Raw genomic sequence first — 23923 nt, 5'->3', positions numbered from 1 at the left:
GCCATTCATGAGAGGCCTTTAAACCTTTATAATTATTTTAAACCTTTACAGTGTCTTTATATAATTCTCGTAAGGACTGTAAAAATGTATTGGGCAAACTGGAAAAGATTATCATTTAGACTGACTCAGCATAAATGCTTAATTAGAACAGAACAGTACTCGAGGTCACCCAGCTAATTGAGCAAACATAACATAAATTTTAGTTTGTAATTAAATTAAGAACATTATTAAATCTGCTTTTATAGAAAGAAAAACGAAGCTTTAAATTTGAGCCCTGGTATGTACAAATTAGACATTCTTATTATTTATGTAGTAATGGAATTTTTTTTTAGCTACAAAATTACCATTTTATTACTTTTCTTTTTGTTTTTGGACTATTTTCAATGATATTTATACTTGAGATACACAAACCCTTTCACCACGTTTAAAGGTATCCCCACCCAGAATGGGATATATATATATATATATATATATATATATATATATATATATATATATATATATTTATATATATATATATATATATATATATATATATATATATACTGAGTATAAATATGAATATATATATATATATATATATATATATATATATATATGTGTGTGTGTGTGTGTGTATATATATAAACACTATTCTTATGCACACACATTTTGCTATTGTCACTTTTTAACTACTGTCATATCCGTTCTTCGTCTTTTTTTCTCTCACTTCGCATGGTTATCCCAGTTTGTCCTACTCTCTGTCTGCACATCTGATGTTATCTTTCTCCCCTCCTTAGCCTGGTTATCTTGACCATGACATGCGTCAACCCACTTCAAGAGCTTCCGCAAAACCTTGCAAAATTGGAAGGATTAACTTTTGTAGTCTTCTTCCTCGACAGTTGCAATCTTACACATTTCACGTTACTTACAGAGAAAATTCATACCCTACACTTTAAAAAAAAAAAAAACCTAATTTTAATTGGAAATTCTTCATAGAAATATATTGTTCTCAGCCGTATTTCAGTAAAATACAGGCGACCGTAATTTTACCATACTTTGTTATGTTTTTATCTGGTTGGTGACAGTAATATCAATCCTTTACGTCAATATATCCGTTTTTAAAATTCGTACCCTACACTACAAAATCCATAATTTTAATTGGAAATTTTTCGTAAAAATATAATGATCTCAGCCGTATTTCAGTAAAATACTGGCGACCGTAATTTTACCATACTATGTTGTTATTATCTTTTACGGGTTAATGCGTAATTTTACCATACTATGTTGTTATTATCTTTTACGGGTTGATGGCCGTAATATCAATCATTTACGTCTATTTATCCGTTTTTAAAACGGTAATTGTATGCCAGGATTTTTATCTTTTTTTAATGCAAATTTTTAACTGTATTGATGCCATTCTCGATACCTTTTTTTTTTTTTTTTTTTTTTTTTTTGGCCTCCTCGGAAATTTAGATTTTGTAGTTAACACTAAGATTTTCGTTTTCCTAACTTTTTTCTCATTTTTATTCATATTTACTGATTCATCAATGATTATGAATAACTATGAATTAAAGATGAAGCTAACAGTTTATATAAGACCATAAAATAAAGTTATGACATTTATAACTTGCGCTGAATCGCAAAGAGCGACATCTGTTGACGTACAATAAACAATTACAAAATGTGCATGTCATAAATTCAAAGGTCTAGAGAATGTATTGTTTACCTTGATAAATTCTACATCAGTTGACTTGTACATCTGTCTGAATCGAGGAGAGTCCTTATTCCTACAGTATAGCTAACATATTTCGTTGATTATAAGAATTATAAAATGAAAAAAAAGAAAAAGTCTTTTAAATCTTGAAGAATTACATACATCATGTTCCTTAAAAGGTGAAATATGAGGAATCCAAAAACATAAAAGTTTGAGAATAATAAGTGAATAGGTAGGTTAGAAAATAACACAAAAAATCAGATAGAATCTAATAATTTGGAGTTACGTTATCCCAAAAGGCATATAATTTCCTTAGTAAATATTTAAATATCCTACAAAGATATTGTATGACTTAATAAATATCAATGAATGTGATAGAAATAAACACTTCTTAAGATAGTCATAATCAGTAAAGAATAAACAATAGTCCATGAGCTTATAGCATAATTGTAGCCCTATAAATAAATACTGGGAACTGCAAGATAGTAATTTAATCCCTATGACCTAATTTCATACAGTAAATTAAAACACTGTATGCCAATTCACGCAACATTAAACAGGTATTAGTGGCATGCAAAGATTGTAATTCTAATTACAATAACCTTAATTCTCGTATTCATTCGTAATTAAAGTATTCCGCGCAACACACTTTCAATCAGGAAAGTGAGAGAAATCATTTAAACACGAGCTGAAGATATCGTCATAAATTCTTAAATAAACATAATCCAAGAATGGGATTAGTATGATTACAGCAAATCGAACTAATTTGTATAGAATAGAAAAATGAAGAAAAAAAATGCTGACAAATTCTTTATAATCAAAAGAAAGATTGCAAATGTACGTTTGAATAAGATAAATTCACGAAGATATCGCTATAAATTCTTAAAATATAGATAGTCCAAGAATCACTGGATTTAGTGTGATTACAGCAAATCGAACCGACATGTATACTGTAGAATATAAGAATGAAGAAAAAAATTAAAAAAAAACAAAAAAATTCTTTTGCAATGAAAATAAATATTGCAAAAGAATTATTTTAGTACAGTAAGGTACCTAAAGAAACCAATATCAATAGGAGTCTATTTCCTTATGAATTGGGGTTACAATTATAAAACAAGGATTGTTTACTTATACGCCAAACTAAGCTTGTAGTCAAAATAGGAATCAGTAAAGAGTCCCTTTACACCTGTGCACCGAGGTTGCAATCAAAACAAGGACAGCAATAAAAAAAAATTCTTATAGTATACGTTGAATCTGCACTGAAAACAAATGAGCAGGGGGGACAGTTAGCCTGTAAACTATGATTGATAATCTAAATTAGTATAAGGGAGAGTTGTAAACCCTCTTACTTACAGTTCTAATTATTACAGGGATCATGAAAGAGTCGTTGATGAAGGAAATACACTTGCAACCTAAACCACCAGATTAAAAAAGATTAAGAAATTTGCTTACCTATGAGCTGATGGTTGATCGTATTGGGTGGCCTTATGGTGAAGCTGTCTCCGATTATCCTGAGTTGAGTTTTCTTGGTCGTCACATTCTGGTGGTAATTCCGTCCCACTGTCCACTCGCACCTGGAGAAGAACAACAGAATGACTGTCAGACTTGTGTCTTTTAAGAACTCCGAAAAGAAAAGTTAGCTTGAAGTTGGAACGTGTTATCCCATTTGAACCCAGGATATGTTCGTTTTCCTGTGACATAGGGTACGCGTTGAAGTTTTTCCTTACGAATAAAATGTGGAGGGAGATGTTTTCCTAGCCATGTGATAAAGTAGGATTCAGTGGGATGGCAAAGTTTGTGAAATTACGTATACACACACGCACACAAACACACACACACACACACACACACATATATATATATATATATATATATATATATATATATATATATATATATATATATATAATTATTTTTTATTTTTCCTTGTTTCCTTTCCTCACTGGGTTAATTTCCCTGTTGGGGCCTCTGGCCTTATAGCATCCAATTAGGGTTATAGCTTAGCATTTGATAATAATAATAATAATAATAATAATAATATATATATATATATATATATATATATATATATATATATATATATATATATATATATATATATAATATATGATTATGAGATTGAAGCCAAGATATATTTTCAAGAAAGTTCTTTCACTTTTAATGAAAACGTCTTTTGTTAAAAGTCGACTGATAAAGGCATGACCTAAACTTAAACCATATCTTTAAATTAGTATCCTTTTCTAAACCCCTTTATGTTTAAAACCATTGTAACGGTCATTTAAAAAAATATAATCGGATTAAGTTCTGTTTTCTGAAGTCTTAAAATTCCTTAGTTAATATCTTTCAAGTAACATCTTTTATCGTAGGTAACTATCTGGTGACTGAAAGACTATCTGGTGACTCAAAGACTATTTAGTGACTGAAAGACTATCTGGGGCCTAGAAGACTGTCCAGTGACAAAGACTATCTAATGACTGAAAGAATAACTCGTGACAAAGAATATCTATGACCTGAAAGACTATCTGGTAACTAAAAGACTTATCTAGTGACTGAAAGACTATCTGGTGACTAAAAACTATCCAGTGACAAACACTATCAAGTGACAAAGACTGTTTGGTGACTGAAAGCCTGTCTAGATATTGAAAGACTATCTGGTGACTGAAAGACTATCTAGTGACTGAAAGACTATCTGGTGACTGAAAGCCTTTCAAGAGACTGAAAGACTATCTGGTGACTAAAAACTATCCAGTGACAAACACTATCTAGTGACAAAGACTGTTTGGTGACTGAAAGTCTTTCAAGAGACTGAAAGATTATCTGGTGACTAAAAACTATCCAGTGACAAACACTATCTAGTGACAAAGACTGTTTGGTGACTGAAAGCCTGTCTAGATACTGAAAGACTATCTGGTGACTGAAAGACTATCTAGTGACTGAAAGACTATCTGGTGACTGAAAGCCTTTCAAGAGACTGAAAGACTATCTGGTGACTAAAAACTATCCAGTGACAAACACTATCTAGTAACAAAGACTGTTTGGTGACTGAAAGTCTTTCAAGAGACTGAAAGACTATCTGGTGACTAAAAACTATCCAGTGACAAACACTATCTAGTGACAAAGACTGTTTGGTGACTGAAAGCCTGTCTAGATACTGAAAGACTATCTGGTGACTGAAAGACTATCTAGTGACTGAAAGACTATCTGGTGACTGAAAGCCTTTCAAGAGACTGAAAGACTATCTGGTGACTAAAAACTATCCAGTGACAAACACTATCTAGTGACAAAGACTGTTTGGTGACAAAGTCTTTCAAGAGACTGAAAGACTATCTGGTGACTAAAAACTATCCAGTGACAAACACTATCTAGTGACAAAGACTGTTTGGTGACTGAAAGCCTGTCTAGAGACTGAAAGACTATCTGGTGACTGAAAGACTATCTAGTGACTGAAAGACTATCTGGTGACTGAAAGCCTTTCAAGAGACTGAAAGACTATCTGGTGACCAAAAGACTTACCTAGTGACAAAGACTATTTAGTGACTAAAAGACTTATCCTGTGACAAAGATTATCTAGTGACTGAAAGACTATCTGCTGACTGAAAAACTTATCTAGTCACTGAAAGACTATCTAGTGAGTGACAGACTATCTAGTGAGTGACAGACTATCCGGTGACTAAAAATCTTATCTTGTGACTGCAAGACTATGTAGTGACAAAGACTATCTAGTGAGTGAAAGTCTATCTGGTGACTAAAAAACTTATCTAGTGACTGAAAGACTCTCTGATGACTAAATGACTTATTTATTGACAAAGACTATCTTGTGACTGAAAGACTTTCTAGTGACTGAAAGACTTTCTAGCGACTGAAAGACTTATCTGACTGAATTATGACAGCCACTGACCTCTCGGAGACTGACAACCCCCCCCCCCATTTCCTTTCTGTTCTAAATATCAAATTAATGGAGTCGAATCCTCCTACCGACTCCAACTGACACAGCAGCTAATACCTGTCCCGACTCATAAGCTCAGATTAACCTGATTCTTAAACATGCGAGAGCATAATGTAATTCGTCACTGAGGCAATACGGAGATTAGATGTAATTTTGTTTTGAAGTCATTCCCAAACTGTTGGTTGATCTAGCTTGAGCTTTATTTACTTCCATTGTCTTAGGTTAGAGTTCTCTTGCTTGAGGGTACACTCGGGTACACTATTCTATCTAATTTCTCTTCCTCTTGTCTTGTTTAAAGTTTTTATAGTTTATATAGGAAATGTTTATTTTAATGTTGTTACTGTTCTTAAAATATTTTATTTTTCCTTGCTTCGTTTCCTCACTGGGGTATTTTCTCTGTTTGTGCCCCTGGAGCTTATAGCATCCTGCTTTTCCAACTAGGGTTTTAGCTTAGCAAGTAATAATAATAATAATAATAATAATAATAATAATAATAATAATAATTATTATTATTATTATTATTATTATTATTATTATTATTAGCAATCAATAATAATAATAATTATTATTATTATTATTATTATTATTATTATTATTATTATTATTAGCAAGTAATAATAATAATTATAATAATTAGCAGGTAATAATAATAATAATAATAATAATAATAATAATAATAATAATAATAATAATAATAATAATAATAATAATGATAAAGTGTTTTTCTTACTACATACTGGAAGTTTGTTTCATCATAAATTACTGTAAGGGTAGGAGTTTTTCTTTTTAACTGCAAGATACAAGTAGATTAAATCTGTATAATTTGGGGATTTTTTTTTATTTGGACATTTTAGCCTATAAATCAAAATCATAAACGCCTTAAGCAGATGGGAATTAAGAAGATATACACAGATAGAATCAATGGAGAAAACTAATTGATAAATGTAATAACAACAAACATCATCATAATTGTCTTTATTATCATCTCCATTATCATCATCATCAGTATTATTATTATCAAACAGCAATCTCAAATTATGAACAATTATATAAAACAAACCCATATCTACAAAGCATTATCTTTGCCTTTGGCAACGAAGCTGGAAGCAGGTTATGTTTTCGTCCCTGTTAGTGTGTTTGTGTATATGTGATTGTTTGTGAACAGCTTCCTGGCCACGATTTTAATCATAATGAAACATGCAGGGATTACCTGTTATGTAAAACGCTGGAAATGATTAAATTTTGGAAGGTCAAGGTCAAGGTCAAATGATTTAGCCACAAGTTTGGACATCGTTGTCACAGAGATTTCAAACTTAGTTCATATTTGAGCGTATGAAAATCCACACCATGTAATACATGTTAGGTCAACGGGCAAGGTCAGAGTCGAGCAAAAGGACGAGAAATAAGCTCCCGCGGCGGAGGTCTGCGCTCTAACAAGTGTCCCTCCAGCTATTGATTGAATTAACATCTGTATTACTGCTGTATTATTATTATTATTATTATTATTATTATTATTATTATTATTATTATTATTATTATTATCTTAATAATAGGTTATTTTCAGTAGTTACCTAATCCTCAAAATGTGATTACACAGTATTTTCCTTTTTCGAATTATATGGACGTTTTTTCTAACATGGAATTAGGGTCATATTCTTATTTATGTTTTTCTGCCTTGAGTACGTTAGCCTGCACTTGCTTTTGGCATTGGGCTCTACTCTTCTCACTTCACCCATCTCTTTTCATACACTAAAGGGCATTAAGTGGGAGTTCCCAGCTGCGCATGAAATCAACTCCATTTTGTGGTTTTATGGTAGGACTATATGGACATGAGTCGTGATATGGCAATGAAACAATCTCCTACAGATTTAGTAGATTTGAGAATAAAGCTCTCAGAATAATATTGGGAGTTAAAGTGCAGCATAGCATTAGAAATGAACCTATAAGAGAGATTACTCAGGTGCCATATGTGGATGGGATCAGGGTCAGAGGTAGATGGAGGTGGTTTGGGCATGCTCTTCGCATTCTTCAAGAGAGATTAGTTCACCAAACTTTCAACTGGGGTCCACAAGGCACTAGAAGAGTTTGATGACCCAGGCCTACATGGTTGTGGATTATGAAGAGTAAAGTAGGAGGTGATGAATGGAGAAGTATTGATTTAAATGCCCAGGATAGAGACGACTTGCGAAATCTAACTGACGCCCTTTGCGTCAATCAGTGTAAAAGGAAATAATGATGATGATATATATGATATAAAAAGGTTTGTGTAACACCATTATTAGCCAGGCTGTAGCAGTCAGGACCACTCATACTACATTAGTTAGCTGTGAGCTATCAGACTAAAGTCTCCCACCACTACCAATCAGCAATGGCCTATGTGGTGATGAAAACTGGCCACACTCCATACGTGTATAAAGACATGTCTGAGGCATTTGTCCTTCAAAGGACTTGAAGCGACTGCATTTGTTTATATATATATATATATATATATATATATATATATATATACATACATACATATACATAAATATATATATACACGCATATATATATATATATATATATAATATATATATATGTGTGAATAAATATATATATATATATACATATATATATATATACATATATATACACACGCATATATATATATATGTATATTTATGTATGATTAAATAAATAAATAAATACATTATATATATATATATATATATATATATATATATATATGCATACATATAAGTATGCATGTATTCATACTTATTTATCGTAATTTATATAAACATTTATGGACAAAAATTCACAAACTTTTGTATCCATATATATGCTTATTTGTCAGGATATATGCACAGATACATATATAAATGTACATGTATACATATAAATATATATATATATATATATATATATATATATATATATGTATACTCTATACATATATGTATATATACACATATGTAACCATAAACATACACCTAATAACACACACGCAATCTCACATATATACAGTAAGTATATATATATATATATATATATATATATATATATATATATATATATATATATATATATGTGTGTGTGTGTGTGTGTGTGTGTGTGTAAGTATATACTGTATATGTATATATTTATATGTATAAATGCATATATATACATATACATGTATGTATATACTTTTATATATGCGTATGTAAAAAATAAATTTACTGATATGCATATATACATATACTGTACATGTAATTACATACAAGTATATATTATACGTATTCAGTATATACATATATTTATTTGTGCATATGCATACATATAAATATATGTATATATACAAAATATATGATAATTATACACTCATATATTTACATTTGTAAGTGAAGTATATAAGCCTACACATGCACACATACATATAGATTAAATATGCATATACATACATATACACTAGTTATTGTAAGTTCTGCGACATATGCCGGTGAATTCTTGATAAGGGAAGGGGTTACTCGAGTCATGTTGGGAAAGATGTCACTAATAGAGGGGCGATATATATATATATATATATATATATATATATATATATATATATATATATATATATATATATATATATATATATATATATATATGTATATATATATATGCACACAATATATATATATATATATATATGTATATGATATAATATATAATATATATATATATATATATGTATATATGTATATATATATATATATATATATATATATATATGTATGTATATATAAACATATATATATACATTTATATGTACATATATATATCAAATATTTCTAAAATTGTAGAATATTTTACATGAAAATTTCTTTGGCTAACCTTATAGGTCTATCTTCTGAGTCATTAGCAGCCATTGCTTGGCTCTCCTTGCTCCTAGCTTGGGTGGAAAGGAGACTTGGACGTTGATCATATGTATATTTGGTCAGTCTCTAGGGCATTATCCTACTTGATAGGGCAATGTCACTGTTCCTTGCCTAGGCCTTTAAACCTTTAATGGACTGTTATCCTAATTGACACGAATGGAATCCCTTGATAGGATTAGCGATTGCGATCCATGTTAACTGTCATCTTTCCTTCTCAAGCGTCCAAGTGTGAAACTTATGTCCAGAAGATATTGAATACATTTAAAATTTGATATTTTTCCGGGCAAAATTCTAGGTTCAGATATCTGTAAAATGCAAAGAAAAATCGCAATGAAATGTTATCAAATTTTCATAGCTAGAGGAACATATTGATTGATTGATTTGAAGTTTTCTGGCATCCTAAAGAGGAACATGAAGCGTGTGGGGTTTCACTTGCCCGAATGTCAACTGAAAGAGGAAGCGAATCCAATATGTAGAAAGAGGAACTGGGTTGCAAAAGTGTAAAGGTCTAAGCGAACAAGAAGCCATATCTACGTCCGATCGATGTAGCAATGGGATGTCGTATTTCCTCCATGATGTAGGACGTTTAGATATTCTTGAATTTTCGATATCAATCTTTTAAAGGTTTAAAGGACTCTCATGAATGGCAGAGGCAAGGAACGCTGACATTGCCTTATCGAGTAGGACAAGGCCCTAGAGATTGACCATATATACATATGATCAATGCCTAAGCCCTCCTCCACCCAAGCTAGGACCAAGGAGGGCCAACCACTGGCGGCTGATGACTCAGCAAATAGACCTATAGGCTTTCCCCCTCCCATACTTAGCTCGCAAGGATGGTGAGGTTGCAGCGACTAAAGGAATTGAAAATTTGAGCGGGACTCGAACCCCAGTCTGGTGATCACCTGTCAGGGACGTTATCACATCGGCCACTACAACAAGCGCCATTTGATGCCTCCATGTCGGAACAATTGAATTAGTAAAATATCCAGCATATTTTCTTCACCTCTATTGCTTTCAGATTATTTTTCGTTTTCAGTTGATGGAAATTATCTAGCTGTTGAATAGTCCTATAACTGGCAAATTCAAGTAAAGAAAATCGACAAGCTGCTAATTTTCCATAAGTCGTAAGCATGTAATGTTCCTAGGCTTTTAAAACTACTTTGATATACATGCTTAATTGTAGGATTGCGTAAGACCTAATCCATATGCTTCAGTGAATACGTAGTTTACCCAAGTTTTTGGTAATAGTTAAAAAGTAAAGGAGCAGTCTCTCCCGATTTACCTTCGAATTATTTCTGAGCACAGTTTTATGTTGATTTTTATTTCACCATTAGTAGCTTACAAGCCTAAGCGAGATTCTTTACTGAATGAAAGTTTTTTAACTTTTTGTATGTAATGACTGCCAAGAATTGATCAAGTTACTGACAGCAGAAGTAAAAGACTCTTCGAATTATCATTCTTCTTAAAGATTAAAGAAGTTATCGACACTGTAAACCACCTCGATACTAAACCATTCTCTCAATGAAAGCTGTATCGGTGCCCTAAGAAAATGATAATTACGAATGTATAGTTAGGATACATTAGTTGAACGCATTTTTATGAATAATGATGATTAAATATTTTAGGGTTTTCTGGTCATTGAGATATGAAATGTTAAGGTTTGGTGGCCAGAAAAAAAAATCCATATTAATACTAAAATAAATAAAATAAAGTCTTTATATATTATATGGTATTTATATAGTATTATTTGTTGGAAAATATTTAATTGGTATATCTTTTAATTAATGAAAAATGGGAAGAGTGAGAAATTATTGAGCTTCTTGCTATGTTCTCTTCTTTTTATCTTTACTGCTGTAACAGACAAAAAATTAAGCTCTTCAATTGAGGCTGAATCACACGTAGTGAAACAAAAGAATATTTTCTGATAGAATAGCACAAGTATGCTCTGAACATGTAAGGTTCAATAAACCAGTGGCAAATCATTCATTGAACATCTAAACAGAGAACTCAAGACAATAGAGAAATTTTTTTTGAACCGAATCAGATATCCCTTATCTAACTTATCCTGAAAAACAGGAAACCAATAAAAGGTTTTGATATAATACTTCTGCTTATATTTTAGTTGATCTAGTTCAACAATGGTTGTTCCACCATTGGTAGGATTAATAGAAATCGATTTTTAAACGAGATAAGAATGATGTAAATGAGTAAAAAAAAAAAAATCCAAAAGTGAATCCATTAAATTTTCTGTTATACAACTGTACATTTTCACCATTTGTACATATACATCTTTGTTTTAATATTTGTAAGTCATGGTTTATAAAGTTAATTACATTTGTAATTCATACAGTATAAAGTTAATTACCAGCTTTAATTCCAAGTGTTAGTTACGCTTGCCACTTCAAAACCGAAGCATCCCCTTTTGATAAACCACAAAAACCTAGAACTATCGAATAGATCGAAAAGACTGAAACGTTTGGCAACGAGATTCCCCATAGATCTCCCAAGCAAAGGAGGAAAAAACGCGTATCCGGGCGTATCCTTTTTCGAAAACTTCCCCAATACTATCTACCAGAACACTGAATCGCCAATCAAAACCAACCTGTTCCAAACAGAAAGTCCAATTAAAGCCAGAGTGCAACACGTACAGTAAAGTCGACTCTTCTTCACACACGGGCAAAAGAAACACTAAACTCCACAACCGCTGCACTCTTCACTTGAATTGACCATACCCCGTCCCGTTGGGGAGAGGGTCCCCTTCCCCACACTACCCCCAGTGGCACTAAACTGCCTTCCTCCCCTGTGTCATTACCCCATCCCTCCTCCATCCTCTCAAGTAACTAGATTAGGAGCCCCCTCTCATTCACAGGTGCCTCTCCACCAGGGGTGGGTCTCTCTCTCTCTCTCTCTCTCTCTCTCTCTCTCTCTCTCTCTCTCTCTCTCTCTCTCTCTCTCTCTCATTCATTCTACATTGTTTTGAGTATTGTTCTCCTATCAGGTCTTCAGCGGCTGATTCTTATCTTAAATTGTTGGACAGGAACTTACGGTCTATTAAATTTTTTATACCTGATCTATATATTAATCTCTGACATCGCCATTCAATTAGTTCATTATGCATGTTGCATAAGATTTGTCCTAATTCTGATTATCCTTTATATTCAAATTTTCCTGGATAGTTCCAGCCTGTTCGTAATATTAGGCATGAAGTTAATTCTAATATTCAAGCATTCTCCATCATGAGGTTCAATACTACACAGTATTCTCGAAGTTTTATTCCAGCTGTTCCGAAGTTGTGGAATGATCTTCCTAATCGGGTTAGTTGAATCAGTAGAACTTACAAAGTTCAAATTTGCAGCAAATGTTTTCATGATGAACAGGCTGACATAAGTCTTGTTATAGTTTGTATGTGAAATATCTGTTTCGATGTTACTGTTTTAAAAATATTTTATTTTAATTGTGCATTATTTCTCATATCGTTTTTTTATTTCCTTATTTCTTTATCTCCCTCTGCCATTTTTTCCTGTTGGAGCCCTTGGGCTTATAGCATCTTGCTTTTCCAACTAGGGTTGTAGCTTAGGTAGTAGTAGTAGCAGTAGTAGTAGTAGTAGTAGTAGTAGTGGTGGTAGTAGTAGTAGTAGTAGTAGTAGTAGTAGTAGTAGTAGTGATAATAATAATGATAATAATAATAATAATAATGATAAAAATAATAATAATAATAATAAATGCATACAGTAATGTATACATACGCACGTATATATATATATATATATATATATATATATATATATATATATATATATATATATATATATATATATATATATATATGATGCCCCGAAAGTTGGAAACTACTCTTTGTCGTCTCCGCATTGGTCACACTCGGTTGACACATGAATATCTACTTACTGGCCAACATCAGCCATATTGCGACGACTGTTTGGTACCTTTGACAGTGAGGCATTTGTTGACCGAATGCCTCACATATGATAGTGAAAGAAATAGATATCTGTTCGAGGCTCGAAGTGAGGATGGCAGGTTCATTCTTGCCAAGATTCTTGGAAATTGTCTTACTATTCTAGAGGTATGTTTAGCTTTACTTCAAAAGCAGGTTTTCTGAAAGCTATTCAACTTTTAAGGCATCTTTAATCTTAAGGTTTTAATTTTATATTCTTTTGTTCTTTATTTATAATAAATGAGATCGGCGTCAATGACCTTAGATGTCAGGATACTAGAAAACCTCATATCAATCAGTCAATCAGTCCAGATACGTAGCTCTTTGTTATATAGGAGAGATATGTGTGTTTTACTGTAATGAAGGGATTATTTCGTTTAAATTGAAGTTGTGTGTACATATACTGTATATACACGTGCAATTTCAATTTAAAACAAATAATCCCTTCATCACAGTAAAACACACACATCTCCCTTATGTAATGGAGAGCTAAGTGTCTGGATATATATATATATATATATATATATATATATATATATATATATATATATATATATATATATATATATGTATATATATATATATATATATATATATATATATATATATATATATATATATATACACATACATACATACATCTTTCCTTCCGGTCACTCTCAGCGGCATTTCAAACGTATAACTACTAGGTCCCTCGGGTACCGAGTATAGGGAGTAGTCATACCATTGTCTTCCACTGTCTTTTGGTAGAGTTCTCTTGATTGAGGGTACACTCGGGCACACCATTCTATCTTATTTCTCTTCCTCTTGTTTTGTTAAAGTTTTTTATAGTTTATGTAGGAGATATTTATTTTAATGTTACTGTTTTTAAAATATTTAATATTTCCTTGTTTCTTTTCCTCAGTGGTCTATTTTCCCTCCTGGAGTCCCTTGGCTTATAGCATCCTGCTTTAACAACTAGGGTTGTAGTTTAGCAATTAATAATAATGATAATAATGTATACTTGAAGCGATGCTTCTCGTGGCATAAAATTAATTTGTTCCGTAACCCAATACAAACCATTGCTATTTCCATGGGGTAACATTTGGCGGAGCTGAATGACGAGCCATTAAAATTAAACGAGGGTTAACTACCCCCTTGCTAATTAGCAGGGGGTAGGGAAGGGGTAGCTAGCTACCCCTTCCCCCCTCACACACTGTGAATACCCCAATTCACTTTTGGCTCGGACAGTGATCGGACGTCTCCGTTCCTGTCCTCGCTTGGCCAGCCATTATTGTTGTTTTGTCTTTACTTAACTACTTACATTTCTTGTACTCATATATATATGTAACATATTTTATGTTTACGTATATATCTTAGTATGGAAATCAGTAAGTTTCCTTTTCAGTGTTCACGCTTGTGTGTGTATGTACGATATCTCCGTGTGGCCGCCGGCAGTCAGGCCTCTAAGTAGTAGTTCATGGTTCACGATCTCCTGGAGCTCGTTCACCTTTACTACATTTACTATAATTATTACATAACTCCTCTATGCGGGTGGAGTTGCAACGCTGTGCTTTACAATTATTTTTTTATTACTTGTTATAAATCTAATTGTTTTTTGTTAACTTCAGTTTGTAGAACGTTTCCCTTCGGGGTTGTTCGTTCTTACTTTTAGTGAACTTTTTTTTTTTTTAATGGCATAGCGTAACTGTTTAATTCTGTTTTGTTACAGCTTTCGCCAGCGCCCTACCCCCCACCTTCCCAGTATAGGTGAGGTGGAGGGCGCTTGCCCGTTATGTAATTCTTGGGTTTTTTTCCCTCGGGTTCCTCTTCGGAGTCTTCCCGGGGGAATGAATGTTAACTAATTACTGTTCATTTTTTTCACAGTTAATGATTTGCTGTTCGTTTGCCTATGGGTCTACGAAGCAGAGCTGTCTTGTGGGTTGGATCTTCGTCAGGGGCGTGTCTCTCCTCCTGGAAGTCCTCCCGTGATATCGACAGCTCCTCAGTTCATCTTAGAACTCGCAGGAGGCTCGCCTCCTTGGGTGGGGACACTTCCCTTCCGAGGGAGGTTCCTTTCCCAGGTTTTGAGTTGTTTCTCTTTCGGGGGAAACTTCTCTTACCTTAATTTATATTATGCAACTATGCTCTTGGGGCTGAGCGGTTGCATCTGCGGCTACGTTCAAGGGGCTGAGCAGCTGCAGGAGTGTTTCTTCCCCGTGGGGGAAGCTCTCCACAGAGATCCCTCTTCGGAGGCCTCTTGTTGCTGTTGTTGCTGAAGGCTCAGTCTCCTTCGGGGGGCAGTTGAGTCCTCCGGTCTCTCCTGCGAGTGTTTCTTCCCCGTGAGGAAAGTTCACCACAGAGACTCCTCTTCGGAGGCCTTCTGCTGCTGTTGTTGCTGTTGTTGCGGAAGGCTCGGTCTCCTTCGGGGGGGCAGTGGAGTCCTACGGTCTCTCCTGCAAGTGTTTCTTCCCCGTGAGGGAAGTTTCACCACAGAGACTCCTCTTCAGAGGACGGATGACCCGTCTTCCTACCCAGAGGGCGCCTTCGCTTCGCCCTCTGCGCGAGAGAGGTCTTCCTTCTCCCTACAAGGGAGTTAGGAGGCGCCTCTTTGGATCTTCGTCTCCTCCCCTGTGGAGGATCCGTCTCGTCTGGAGAGGATCGTCACTGCAACTTCCTGCGGATCGTTCGCGATCCCCTACACCTACCAGACCTCCCTTCGCCGTTCCTGGCTGCTGACGTGCTTTGGGCGCCTACGCAGGGTTCCCCTGCGCGCCACCTGCTCGCTTGCGTGCAATGGAGCTCTAGCTCTCCTGCTCGCTTGCGTGCAATGGAGCTCTAGCTCTCCTGCTCGCCAATGCTCGCCAGCGCTCACCTGGGCGCTCTTATCTTCCAGAGAAGTTACTGCGCTCTCCAACGCTCCAGCGATCTCCTGCTCGCCAGCGCTCACCTGGGCGCTCTCCTGCTCTCCAGCGCTCACCGGGGCGCGCTCCTGCTCTCCAGCGCTCACCGGGGCGCTCTCCTGCTCGCCAGTGCTCACCTGGGCGCTCGCCTGCTCGCCAGTGCTCACCTGGGCGCCCTCCTGCTCGCCAGCGCTCACCTGGGCGCTCTCCTGCTCGCCAGCGCTCACCTGGGCGCTCTCCTGCCCGCCAGCGCTCACCTGGGCGCCCTCCTGCTCGCCAGCGCTCACCTGGGCGCTCTCCTGCTCGCCAGCGCTCACCTGGGCGCTCTCCTGCCCGCCAGCGCTCACCTGGGCGCTCTCCTGCTCGCCAGCGCTCACCTGGGCGCTCTCCTGCTCGCCAGCGCTCACCTGGGCACTCTCCTGCTCGCCAGGACTCACCTGAGTGCTCTCCTGCTCGCCAGCGCTCACCTGGGCGCTCTCCTGCTCGCCAGCGCTCACCTGGGCGCCATCCTGCTCGCCAGCGCTCACCTGGGAGCTCTCCTGCTCGCCAGCGCTCACCTGGGCACTCTCACCTTCCAGAGAAGTTGCAGCGCGCTCCAATGCGCCAGCGATCTCCTGCTCGCCAGCGATCTCCTGCTCGCCAGCGCTCTCCAACGCGCCAGCGATCTCCTGCTTGCCAGCGCTCTCATCTTCTTGAGAAGTTGCAGCGCTCTCCAACGCCCCAGTAATCTCCTGCTCGCCAACTCTCTCCTGGGCGCTCTCATCCTCCAGAGAAGTTGCAGCGCCTTCCTGATGCGCGCACTGCGCACCATCATTCTCCTGCGTTCAAGCACTCGCCCGCGCGCAAGCACTCATTTGTGCTTGTGCCTGATGCGCGCCCTGTGCGCCCACGCTCGCCTGGTCCTGATGAACGCAAGGGTTCTCCTTTGCCTTGCTTGCGCTCTCCTGATCGCCCATTGATGCCTGCGTGCCCTTCTATTGCTGAGCGCCTTCTTATTTTGGCGCAACCGCGCCCACGATCTTCTGCAGCTCGCCCTTCACGTCCGGATGCCTTGGTTCCTGCAGACCCTAAGAAGGGCGCTCACTAAACGCGCTCTTCTGGCCGACGTTCTCCTGCGCTTCTGGACTTAATCAAGAGTCTGAGCGCCTGCGCACCAGCGCTCCTGCGTGCCTACGCGCATTCACACATGCGCGCACATGTTCTTTCTTGAGTCCGTGCTCCTACGCGCCCACGCTCCCCAAGGAATCTCCTGTTCCTGTCCAGCCAACGCCTGCGCGCCAGATGTCCCCAAGAAGACCTCCTGGGGATGGGAAACTTAGCTGCCATTCCACCAAGAGGAGAGCACAGCGAGTCAGAACATGCGTTCTGGCAGGTCCTTGGATTGATGAGGGAGCTCAACAAAATCAAGGACCCGGAGACAGCCCCTCGTGAGGGGAAAGACACTGTGCTTGACGAGGTCTTTGGTGTCCAGGAGCCCCCCAAGACTAGTGTGGCTTTGCCCTGGTCTAAAGGGGGGAAATGCGCCAGAGACAAGGTCAAAGCTCAACTCTCCGGTCTGGCCTCCTCAGGACGTTCTTCTGCCGGGTTCAAACTTCTCCCACCTCCTCTAGTCCAACAGAGGAGGTATTTCGAGATCGACGGGGAGTCTTGCATGTCTCTCCCACTCCATCATTCCATGAAAGAACTAGCAAAGGGAACTTCTTTCGAGAAGCTCTCTACCCGGCAGGTGACGTTTGCAGCGTCAGAGACCCAAAACCTGGGAAAAGTCGCGAAGAGTGCCATGCAGGCAACTTCGTGGCTTGATCTCTGGCTTGGGTCTCTGGGCATCCTATTGCGATCCGAGGATCTGTCCAAGGAGAGCAATAGGAAAGCTTTGGAGACCTTCCTCTTCTCGGGCTCTCGCTCTATTGAGATTCTAGCCCACCAGGTCACTAACCTGTGGGCCAACATGATCCTCAAAAGACGCGATTCAGTGTCCGAGAGGTGCCATCCGAAGATCCCCACTGCAGACGTCAGCAGGCTCAGACACTCCTCTAATTTTGAAGGGGAGTTACTGGAGCCTCGTGACATTGAGCAGACGGCTGAGAGGTGGAGGAGATCGAACCAGGACTCTCTCCTCCAAAGGGCCCTGACATCTCGGCCCTATAACCTCCAGCCCCTCAACAACAACGTCAACAGCAGGCTCGCAAGACACCTAAGCAGGTTCCGGCAGCTAAGACAAGCGTGTCTAAGCCGCAGTCCTTTCAGCCGAAAGACAAGACGTGGCAAGTCCTCTAGGGGTAGAACTCCTAGAGGAAGCGGCAAAGGTCGCAAACACTGGGAGTGGCAGTCCCCCCGCGTGTCCACCTGTGGGGGGATGCCTAAAAAAAGTTGCGTGCAGAGGTGGCAGCAACTCGGGGCCGACCCTTGGACGGTCTCTGTGATCGGTCAAGGGTATCGCATCCCGTTCACAACATCTCTACCTCCCCTGACAGCGAATCCAGTGTCGTTGAACTCCTATGCCTTGGGACCACCAAAGGGGTTGGCCCTCCCGGCAGAAGTCGAGACCATGCTCAAGAAGGATGCTCTCCAGGAGGTCGACGACGGCTCCCCAGGCTTCCTCAGTCGACTCTTTCTTGTAAAGAAGGTGTCTGGAGGCTGGAGACCGGTCATCGACCTCTCAGCACTAAACAAATTTGTCATACAAACTCGTTTCAGTATGGAGACAGCGGACACGGTCAGACTTGCAGTGAGACCACAAGACTTTATGGGCACTCTGGATCTGAAGGACGCGTACTTCCAGATCCCCATCCATCCGTCTTCCAGGAAGTACTTAAGATTCAGCCTAGACGGTAAGGCCTACCAGTTCAAAGTGCTGTGTTTCGGTCTCTCCACGGCACCCCAGGTGTTCACCAAGGTGTTCACTCTGATCTCGTTGTGGGCTCACAGGAACGGCATCCGTCTCCCTCGTTATCTGGACGACTGGCTAATCCTGGCAGACTCGGAGTCGACCCTTCTGCGACACCGAGACAGGCTTCTGGAAGTTTGCCAAGATCTAGGGATCTTGGTAAATCTCGAGAAGTCCTCTCTGTGCCCTACGAAGAAACTGGTATACCTAGGCATGAAACTAGACACGATTCTCCACAAAGCCTTTCCATCAGACGGAAGGATAGCAAGGCTGAGGAAGGTAGCAGAACCTTTCCTCAGACGAGAAGAGCTTCCAGCCCAACTGTGGTTACGTCTCTTAGGCCATCTATCGTCTTTGGTTCGTCTTGTTCCAAACGGCCTCCTCAGGATGAGATCCATCCAGTGGCGGCTGAAGTCACGATGGAATCAGGGAAACGATTCCCTGGACTTCCTAGTTCCCATAGGACCTTCGGAACGGGCGGATCTTCGATGTTGGCTGGACGATGAGAACCTACGGAAATGAGCAGATCTTCTCGTCCTCCCCCCAGATTTGACTCTGTTTACGGACGCGTCAAATCAAGGGTGGGGGGCCCTCATTCTGAACCAAAGAGCCTCAGTCCTTTGGTCAGAATCGGAAAGGTGCCTCCACATCAACCTGCTAGAATTGAAGGCCGTTTTTCTGGCTCTTCAACAGTTCCAACAAATCCTGGCGGGCCACTCCGTGGTGGTGATGAGCGACAACACCACAGTAGTGGCTTATATCAACAAGCAGGGAGGTACCTTCTCGCAGCAGCTATCCCATCTTGCAGTAGAGATTCTGAGATGGTCTGAAACCCGCTCGATCTCACTGTCAACTTGCTTCATTCCTGGCAAGAGGAATGTCCTCGCCGACAGCCTCAGCAGGGCGACGCAGATAGTGAGTACCGAGTGGTCTTTGGATCCTCAGATAGCCAACAAAGTCCTGACTTTGTGGGGTTCCCCGACTGTAGACCTGTTTGCGACAGCCTTGACTTTCAGGCTGCCCCTTTACTGCTCTCCAGTCCCGGACCCCAAGGCTCTCTGGCAGGATGCATTTCAACACAGGTGGGACAATATGGACGTCTATGCCTTCCCACCTTTTTGTCTGATGAGAAGGTTGCTCAACAAGGCCAACCTATCGGTCAACCTCTCCATGACTCTCATAGCTCCGCTATGGCATCATGCGGAATGGTTCCCGGACCTTCTGCAACTCCTAACGGAACCCCCAAGAGAACTCGCTCCACGTCACGAGCTACTCAGACAATCACATTGCAACATCTTCCACAAGGCCGTAGCTTCGCTTCGGCTTCACGCCTGGAGACTATCCAGCGACTCCTCACGGAGAGAGGATTTTCTCAACAGGTTGTAGACAGGATGTCTCGACACCTGCGAGAATCCTCTGCTAGCGTCTACCAGGCGAAGTGGAAAGTCTTTTGTGGTTGGTGTTGTGGAAGGGGTATCTCTCCGCTCGATGCCACTATTCCAACAATAGCGGAGTTCCTTGTATATCTTCGGGAGGAAATGCGCCTTTCGGTCTCGGCGGTGAAAGGCTATCGCTCAGCCTTAAGCTTAGCCTTCAGGCTGAAAGGAGTAGATATTTCCTCTTCGTTGGAACTTTCTCTACTCATACGCAACTACGAGCTTACTTGCCCCAGTCGGAAGTCAGACCCCCTCCTTGGAACGTGGTTCAAGTGCTCAGGGCTCTGAAAAGAGCTCCCTTTGAACCATTACGCCAGGCGTCTGATCGCCTCCTAACGTGGAAGACGGTGTTCCTACTCGTGTTGGCCGCGGCCAAACGAGTAAGTGAACTTCATGGTCTCTCCTACGACGTTGCCCATTCAAGGGGATGGGGGGAGGTAACGTTTAAGTTCGTCCCTGAGTTCATTGCTAAGACTCAAAACCCTGGGGTTTTGGATCCAAGATTCCACTCCTTCAAGGTAACGAGTCTACGTTCTGTAACAAGTGACCCAGACCATCTGTTACTGTGCCCAGTCAGGAGTCTGAGGCGCTACCTCAAAAGGACAGCTGCAGCCCGTCCTCATGTGCAAGCTTTGTTTGTGAGCATAGGGAGGACAAAGAGGAGGGTCACCAAGAACTCCATCTCTTCATGGATTCGCAAGGTGATAAGCAGCACCTTGAATCCCGACTCTCCTCCGTCATGTCGTCCCAGAGCTCACGACGTCAGGGGTGATGCTACTTCCCTGGCCTTCAAGAGAAACTTCTCTGTGACGCAGGTTCTACAAGCCGGGGTCTGGAAACGTCAGACGACGTTCACAGCCCACTACCTGCAGGACGTGACCCACAGGAACCTCGATACGTTTTCTATCGGTCCTGTGGTGGCTGCACAACAGCTGGTCTAACCTCAGGCTCCTTATTGGACAAGTAGCAGAAGGTTGAGGGCATTGTTACCCGGTTTTAGTCTGCGTGAATGAAAGAGTATGTCTGGCCCATACTTCTTTCTTCATTCTCCCCTCTCTTGGGGATAGCAGCATCCAGGTCTTTGCGCAGCTGACCTCAACCTCTGCAGGTAAACCATGCTTCCTTGTGCTCCTAGTATTAGCCTTAATACTGTCGCGTCCCCCATACCCTGACGAGGTGGTATTGGGAACGTCCTAGCCTAGAGTTCCACAATAAAGAACTCCAGGTCAACTGCCTAGGACGAGTCACGTTATTCTCCTTCACACACATCCTAGTAGGCCGCACGATGGTCAAACATGACAGCGTGCGAGGGTTAGGGACTCCCGTTCCTTGAGTTCTACAACTCGGAATTGGAGTCCCCGGGTAAAGCCGAAGCCAGAAGGCTGGGGACTTTCCGCCCTTCCTAAGGGTAAGTCACCCCATGGAAATAGCAATGGTTTGTATTGGGTTACGGAACAAATGACAAATTTCGTAGATAATTTGTATTTTTCCTACCATACAAACCTTTGCTATTTACGCAAATGTTACCCGCCAGCCCTGACCCCCAAGTCAAGTCCTACCTTTAAGTGAATTGAGCTATTCACAGTGTGTGAGGGGGGAAGGGGTAGCTAGCTACCCCTTCCCTACCCCCTGCTAATTAGCAAGGGGGTAGTTAACCCTCGTTTAATTTTAATGGCTCGTCATTCAGCTCCGCCAAATGTTACCCCATGGAAATAGCAAAGGTTTGTATGGTAGGAAAAATACAAATTATCTACGAAATTTGTCATGTTGTGTAATAGACTACACAAAGGACGTTCAGGCTACATTTTCTATACACAATGAATAGCATTATTCAATTCAGCTCGTCATTACGTCTTTGTTTAGTTGAGATGCAGGGTAATCATATTTACAAGTTTTTATTGTGAATTATTAAAAACTTAATACAAACGTGAATATTTTTTTATGTATATTTTTTCATTAAGAATATTCCCGCATTACTATAGTATCCTTGCAAGCAGCTCTTGCAGGAGAAGGACACTCCAAAATCAAATTATTGTTCTCTAGTGATGGGTAGTGCGATAGCCTCTGTACCATGATCTTCCAATGTCTTTTGGTAGAGTTCTCTTGCTTAAGGGTACTCTCGGGTACACTATTCTATCTTATTTATCTTACTCTTATTTTGTTACAGTTTTTTATAGTTTATATATAAACTACTTATTTTAATGTTGTTACTGTTCTTAGAATATTATATTTTAATTGTTAATTACTTCTGTTCTTTCCTTGTGTCCTTTTCCTCACTGGGCTATTTTCCCTGTTAGAGCCCCTGGGCTTATAGCATGCTGCTTTTCCAACTAGTGTTGTACCTTGGCAAGTAATAATGATAATACTAATGATAATTTCACCTCCGTTTCAGCTTCCCTCCTGCCTCTCTTAACTTTTACATCTTAATGCAACATCTGTGTCTCATCTAGTGGCCCCTCGGCGCTGAATGTTCTACCCGGCTTCAGCGCCGGACCGTGTGGCCAAAATTAATAATATCCAATCTGCTCAAAATGTATCGGGGTGATGAAATGGTTTCCTGACTAGATGAAGAAGCAAAGATTGCAGAGGAAATGTATGTACAGGTGATTAAAGATGTAAATTAAAATTGAACAGCACACTTCAGTGCGCTGATCTTTATAGAAATAAATGCCAGCTAAAAAAATTTAATTGCAATGCGATACTTAAATTAAGACGGAACCGGAAAAAATAAAAGCTACTGACCTCAACGCAACTCTCTCTCTCTCTCTCTCTCTCTCTCTCTCTCTCTCTCTCTCTCTCTCTCTCTCTCTCTCTCTCTCTCTCTCTCTCATAACAGAATAAGTCAACACTTTTAAGACTTCGTCCGATGAAGCCAACCAGACGCCTTCTACCACAATTATGTTTCCCATGACGCAGATCGAAGACTTTCAGTGAAAATTTAATAACTTACGAAATATCTATTGCGATGTATCGGTAGAAGAAATTGACTGTTGCAATAGAGAAGGGCATAATTAAAAAGAAAGGTAATAAGATCGTGATGAGACCGTGGCAGACATTCTGGGTGGATGAATAGACGGGAAACCAGATATGTTGAGGTCTCGGCCAAAAAGGGGAGACGGAGGTGTTAGATTAAATCTGGACAAAGCGATAGGGAAGATTAAGAGAATATTAACCATCTTAAGAAAAAGGCAAAGAAAGTATTTGACGTAGAGGAACATAAAAGGATACAATAACACAGAA

At 39.5% G+C, this 23923-nt stretch overlaps 1 protein-coding gene across 2 annotated transcripts in view; it reads right to left on the bottom strand.

Moving 5' to 3' along the window:
* LOC137632537 (mucin-16-like) overlaps nucleotides 1–23923 on the bottom strand; it is a 458011-nt gene that overhangs the window by 71155 nt on the left and 362933 nt on the right. The window contains exons 1-2 of one of the 2 annotated variants that reach the window (XM_068364512.1): nucleotides 12129–12195; nucleotides 3149–3270 (exon numbers count right to left, since the gene is read on the bottom strand). Coding sequence is in view for 1 of the 2 variants with exons in the window: in XM_068364511.1 (XP_068220612.1) it covers nucleotides 3149–3270 (122 nt within the window). In the remaining variant the exon portion in view is untranslated. Of the gene's footprint in view, nucleotides 1–3148; nucleotides 3271–12128; nucleotides 12196–23923 lie in introns of those variants that run through there. The other variant, XM_068364511.1, reaches the window with a different exon arrangement.

Source organism: Palaemon carinicauda, chromosome 41, assembly GCF_036898095.1.
Source record: "Palaemon carinicauda isolate YSFRI2023 chromosome 41, ASM3689809v2, whole genome shotgun sequence".
Classification (NCBI taxonomy): domain Eukaryota; kingdom Metazoa; phylum Arthropoda; class Malacostraca; order Decapoda; family Palaemonidae; genus Palaemon; species Palaemon carinicauda.
Note: the sequence above shows the minus strand (reverse complement) of the source record. Positions and strands in the feature narration are given on the sequence as shown.